Source organism: Cryptomeria japonica, chromosome 8 (genome assembly GCF_030272615.1).
Source record: "Cryptomeria japonica chromosome 8, Sugi_1.0, whole genome shotgun sequence".
Lineage (NCBI taxonomy): Eukaryota > Viridiplantae > Streptophyta > Pinopsida > Cupressales > Cupressaceae > Cryptomeria > Cryptomeria japonica.
In genome coordinates this window covers 8,605,108-8,611,272 of record NC_081412.1, presented here as the reverse complement: position 1 = coordinate 8,611,272, position 6,165 = coordinate 8,605,108, and the positions used below count along the sequence as shown (strand labels likewise).

The 6,165-nt window shown below is 36.7% G+C and overlaps 1 protein-coding gene across 2 annotated transcripts; it reads left to right on the top strand.

Moving 5' to 3' along the window:
* Nucleotides 1-532: 532 nt before the first annotated feature.
* On the top strand, nucleotides 533-5,556 carry LOC131045931 (probable mediator of RNA polymerase II transcription subunit 26b). Of its 2 annotated transcripts, none has more exons than XM_057979579.2 (9): nucleotides 533-1,866; nucleotides 2,109-2,180; nucleotides 2,494-2,576; nucleotides 3,023-3,090; nucleotides 3,209-3,327; nucleotides 3,555-3,582; nucleotides 3,773-4,146; nucleotides 4,476-4,566; nucleotides 4,682-5,556. In XM_057979579.2, the coding sequence occupies exons 1-9, from the start codon at nucleotides 1,426-1,428 to the stop codon at nucleotides 4,810-4,812; spliced, it is 1,407 nt and encodes a 468-aa protein (XP_057835562.1). In that variant the 5' UTR covers nucleotides 533-1,425; the 3' UTR covers nucleotides 4,813-5,556. The 2 variants fall into 2 exon arrangements, with proteins under 2 accessions (XP_057835562.1, XP_057835563.1); XM_057979580.2 differs by having other exon boundaries at nucleotides 535-1,866; nucleotides 2,112-2,180.
* The last annotated feature ends 609 nt before the right edge of the window (nucleotides 5,557-6,165 follow it).

Here is a 6,165-nt window from a genome sequence, read left to right as displayed (position 1 = left end):
GAATACCCCTCAATCCTTTACTCTTAATCTAAAATATTTCCACCTAATACTTATGTTTAAGTAGCTTGTGCTCGTGTTTAGGTGACTTGTGCTTGTGCTGGAGTATTGATAATGGAATTATTATCCTAAAAATAGGAATAAATATTTTTCATATTTTAAGATTGTGGAATGGATTTTGTAACACAAGTGTTGATGTAAATAATAATTAAAAAACAAAATAGACAGATTTTGTGCTGGACGGAAAGATAGAGCTTTATTCGCAAGAAGATTACGCAGTCTACGTGTCAGTTTTCAGCCAGTCAAAATCTTCGGAGTCAACTTGTATTTATTTTGGACAAAGCAACAGCTGTTTCGAAAGAACCGTTCAAAACACCGCTTTCCGGCAAAAAAATATACCGCTCATTGAGAAAAGCGGTTTACATTTTAACCGCTTTGTTTCAACTTTTTCAAGTTTCGCACCCAAAAGGTTCGTGGTAAAGCTTGAGCAGCTTTACATTAAAACGTGTGCAACTTCTCGTTAAACTGAGCGCAGCTTTGACAACTTGTCAAGAGACAGGCGGTGTAGAATTTACGTCTGTCATCCTTCATGCCGTGCATTTTGCTCTTTTCGGTGTACTGAAATTCAGCGATTTATTCGCTCGAGCGTGGGTAAAAGTCCCTCCAAATTCGCCATTTTTTCAGCTTGAAAATTTCATCTCTGCTGTAACATTTTTTCGGATTACAATAAAGCCTTTACTCGGCTCCCAATTCTGAAGTTCGTAAAATTAATTAAAGAAGATTTGTACAAAAGAAAATTTGCAATCCCTTCTAACTACATCCAATCCCTTCCTGTCATATATCCATTCCTTCTTAAAAATATATTACCTATTTTTGGGGGTATTCTATTTTTCCTGAAAACAAAATCAAAACTATTTTTTTACCTCTCCTGTTCGATCAAAAAAATTTGGGTTATGAGTTTCATCGCGTCTTGTGTTGTTTTTCTGAATTTCAGTAACACCTAAGGGCCGATCACTGAGTATTTCCTTCAAGGATTGTATTGTTTTTTTGAAACAAAATTAAACCACACCCATAACCTGATCTTTACGTTTTTATTTTTCAGATTTTTTAAGGTTTGGTCATACCCAAGACCTCTGATCTTAGGGATTTTTTGCGGAACACAGTTTTATTTAGTGAGTTTCCAAAAAATTAGGTCACACAGAAGACCTGATCTCTGAGGTTTTCAGGCAAAGATTGATTGATTAGTATAAGGTCATCGAATATTCAAACACTTCTAGTTCTTGGTTGGTCATTCAAACGCTTCTAGTTCTTGGTTGGTCAATTTGAATTACCTGTTGGTATATTGGGTGCGTTTGCATCGTTATTCCTTATCGGTACCACTAGTCCAGGGGTTGTTTTATTGTGAGGAGGCCTCGGAATTAGGGTTAAATGACAGTGCATAAAATGGGATCTGTGGATAAGTGGCGGAAGTTTTTTGAGACCGCTGAGGCTGACATATGCAGTGTAATTGAATATGCAATCCTTGTTGCAGCCTCCGATTGCCCAAATGAATTTAGAAGAAGGAGAGATAAGATTGCCGAGAGGCTTTACACATCTAGGTTTCTCAGGTGCTGCGAATGTGATGCTGCTGTTCCTCAACCTGAAGATCATATTGATAATGGCGAAAATGATGATGATGATGGTATTAATAAGGGTTCCAATAATGCTAAGGTCACCAGTAGTAGCGATGATGCTGATGATGCAGATAGGAATAGGGTCAGCAATTATAGCTATGACGAGGCTGAAGCTCTGACGGAGGAAATTGAGGAGGAATCCCAAATTCTCAGAGAGGTCTTCAGGATCAAAGACATTCTTGCAAATCGGGATGAGGTAAATTTTTCATTTTCTGCCTTCTCATTTTGGATTTCTGGTGTTCTATCAGGGTTTGCTCATGTTATCTTAACGAATCATTAAATTTTCATTATTGCTGCTCTTTTGAATTTGTGGCAAGGAAATTAGGATTTGTTGATATATCTGAACGACATTAAATTTCCATTATTTCAGTTCATTTTGAATTTCTGGTATTGAAATGAGGGTTTGCTCATATCTCTCAAGAATCACATTTTGTCTAGCAGTCGGATAGTCAGCTAATCGAGTCATTGAGAAGATTGGAGTTGATGCAATTGTCTGTTGAAATTCTAAAGGTACGTTTTTCAGGACAAGCGGGTATTGCGTTTAGTGCTCTATTTAGGGCTACATGAGATAACACTTGCAGCTTCATGTTTATGTTCCTTTCGAAAATTTCATTGCTTTACTTTATTGTTTTTCTTTGATTGTAATGCAAATTGTGCTCTGGCTTCTATTGCATGCGTTTCTTTTGTTCCGGTGGCCATTTACACCTAGACATTAATCTCTAGGTTAAGTTTCTCATATCTGTAATGAAGACTGGTTAGACTGATAACATGGTTTGATGTCAAACATTTTTCTGATGTTGTCTGAACATCTATTCAATTGCAGGCAACTGACGTTGGTAGGAAAGTCAATAAGTTGCGGAAGCACAAGTCGAAAACTATTTGCTCTATGGCAAAGAATCTTGTCAGGTAAATCAAGTCTTGCTTACGTAAAATTTTGTGATCGTTTTGGTTCATAGGAGAATTGAAAGGTCATTTTAGTTAAATGTTGAATCCATGGATGAATTCCAGCATTCACTGAAACTGTAGGAACTGACCCTAAAACAGATGGAAGTTTATTTGAGTTTGATGACAGCCTTTTGTAGTTTACTATGCTTTTCTATGTTGCAACAAAGAAGCTGAAAAGATCTTGTTAAATGCAGGAAATAATGGAGAGTTTAGGGTTGAATTATGGCTTTTTAAAATTTCAAAATCATTTGCAATAATAGCAAGTTCTCTTGTTTATCATCATTAAAGGAAGCAGCTCTAAAACTAATAGAGGATGCTTGATTTTAGCAGCAGCTTTTATGTGAATCGTTCCATTTGTTTTAAGATATTTACCAAGGTTTTATTGTTTCTTGTATGGTGCACTACAGTAGCTGGAAAGAGCTTGCAGATGAATGGATGAAAACTGCTGGAAATGTTGCTGTAGCTGCAATAGCAGGTATGCTCTCATGTTGGATTGAAGTATTTAATTTTTCCCTATACTTTACTCTTCCATTCTAATGGTAGGTTACTAAAAGCACAAATTCTATAACATGCACATGCTTTTGTATTTGCAGGAACCTCTACCGACTCTGTTTCACCTGCAACTGCTGATGATGAAAATGGACTCCCTTCCCCTCCACTCGAGGATGTTGCCTTTCTGGCAACGCAGACAACTTCAATAGAAATGTCCCAGGTAGTAAAAACATGAAAGCGGCATGATTCTTTGTTCAATAACATGGTAATATATATTGCTTTGCCAAGCACACTAAGAGATGCAAAAAGTTTCTCTTCCTTAATGAGAAATTCTTGCACCCAAGAATGTTTAGATTGATAACTATCCTTTTATTATTTGAGCTTGTTGATTTTGGCACTGACATATACATGATGTTTGTTGCAACCTGCTTGGGATTGGGATTAAAGTTCTTTGATGGTATGGATGATGATGGAAGTAAGTTCATTTTTCCCTTTTCAATTGCGTTCCATTACTTTTGTTGTATTTCTTAATTCACTACATGAAAACACAGGCTTTTGGAGTGCTGTCTTAGTTGATGCAATGTCATTTCTTCTGAATACTTAATTTTCTTTCCGTCGATTGTTTATGTTGATTTGGTATGAGTTGTCTTTTAAAATCATTACAGATCCTCGAATTCCTGACACAACTGAGAATGATGGTGATGAAGAGGGTGAAAAGCAACTTACAGTACAAGAACTGCCTAAAAGAAAGCAGCAAGATTACCAAAGTTATTCAAAAAGGGATGCTAGTCACTGCAGTAAGCAAGAAACTGCTACAGATGGATTAAAAAATGGGGGGTTAAGAAGGGATGCTCAAGTTCAGTCAGAAGCAGATCGTCATGTCAATCTGATGAGAGGAGCAAACTACATGATTGCCAGTTCTGGTCCTGGAAGACCACCAATTGTAAGCCAGGAGCGCAAGTCCTATGAAGAGAATGTGCAGCAAAAGTTAGATTCCAACAAGCAGCAGATCAAGTCTAGCTCTCTTCCTTCTCAACATGTAAGTAAACTGTTACATTAAAAAGGAATTGAAGACAAAACCATCATGAATGCCCCATTGATAGGTCATTACTTGACTTTGAAATTTAATTTTGATGCCAAAAAATTTGATTGGATTTAGTTATTAAGTTTTAAGCACAATTGATCTACCCAGGAGCTGATTCCAATATGTAGGAAGTGAAGATATTTATCTCTTTTTTTTAATTTTTTAGTATCTCATCTAGATGGATCTTATAACATGAACATGCAGTCACAGGCTCTGCTTATTTTGAGCTAGACTTTAAAAATCAACTTGTCTCTGAAGTCATGCTTGTGAATTTTTTTCTGCAGAAGTTAAGCTCTCCCGAAGATAAATCTGTAAAAGTGAAGATTGAGGCCGCAAAAAGAAGGCTTCAAGAAGGTTACCAACAAGCAGAGAAGGGTTTGTATATTAATGTTGAATGCATTATTGTTTTTGTTTCTGAAACACTTAAACTATGAAGTGGGTGACAACCCATGAATCTAGTGACCTAATGAACTAGTAATGCTCTTTGCAGCCAAGAAGCAACGCACAGTTCAAGTAATGGAATTACAAGACCTACCCAAACAAGGTCATAATCATGTAAGGCCATTTCATGGTAAGCCGGTGCCACAGCATCATCGCCAGGGGATGAATAATCGAATGTAATTACACCCTATTATGCCATCAAGTAGTTCAGGCAGCCCCTGAATGGCCAAAAGCATCTAAGATTACCTATTTCCTCCTGGAATAGCTTGAGCAAATAATCAAGAAAGGACAAATTACACAAAGGGATGCTGGTGGTCAATTTGATTACCTGATTTTCTGGGTTATCTACATGTATAAGAAAATATACTTGTACAGCCAGAAAATTAAGCTTTTGAAGGCTCAGAGATTGATGTGCAAAAGCTGAGCTGTTTGGGGTGCCTATTTGTTTCCCATTTTTGTCCGAAAGTTTGGGTCACTTTTCTATTTGACTAGCTTGAGCAGACAGCATATCTTAAAATTTGGAAGTGAAAGTGAAATTCCACTTTTGATGTGCATTTTTTGTCCAGCAAAATGAAATTCGGCAGCTAGGAGCTGAAAGGGATTTTGGATCTTTTGAAATTACGTTTAGCTTTATTGCTTGACAACTTAGAAGCTGCCATATCTCGCTTTTAAAAAAAAATCTGGCGAGGTCGGATCATACAACACTGACTTTAATGTCTAACATCAAGGGCTATAAACTGTATATGGTGAATTTTGTTCCCTATGTACAGTTTACCAATGGAATGATCCTGAGGATTTTATATTTTTAGAAAAGAGCTTCACTGGTTTACTAGATTAAATGATTATCATAAGTGATGGAAAGTAATGCTGGGCTGCCAATAGTAAGGTTTGCTTCAAAATAAGTCTGTAGTCACTTGATGTGAACGAATCACTGCTTGAAAAACCGCAAGATCACTCATTGTATACAAGAGGATTGGGTAGTGTATGTCCTATGTTTCAATTCAAAGAAGATTAGGTAGTCATCAGTCGCATCACTTATTTTGAACTTCTTTTCTGCTAGAAAATAGGAATGGCTGTATTATGTGCTTATTTATTTTCCTCTGATATATTTATTGGTTGCTAGCATTCCTTTTGAGGAAAGCTGACCTCGAAATATATCACAGGAAAAGTATAGGACCTGGAACATGAACGTGCCTTCATCAAAAACTTTTTTAACGTAGTCAATTATTGAGAGCTTTGCCCAGAAGTTTATACTAACAAAGTCTGTTAGTTGAGATGGCTGCTATCATTACTCTCTGGAAATCTTAAAGCTTAAATCTCTCAAACTAAACGGGGTAATGTGCTTGTTTTTCTTTCAGATCTTTAAATAGGTCACTTCTTGCCAGCTTTATCAGCAATCTGTGTAATCTGAGAAGGCTGTCATCATGCCTGTTAGGAAAGGTTTCGATCACCAATTTGTTTCCGTCAAAATTTTCAACTCTTTAGGTTGGCCTTCTATCATGACATAAACTTTAACGTGCATATGAATTTAGG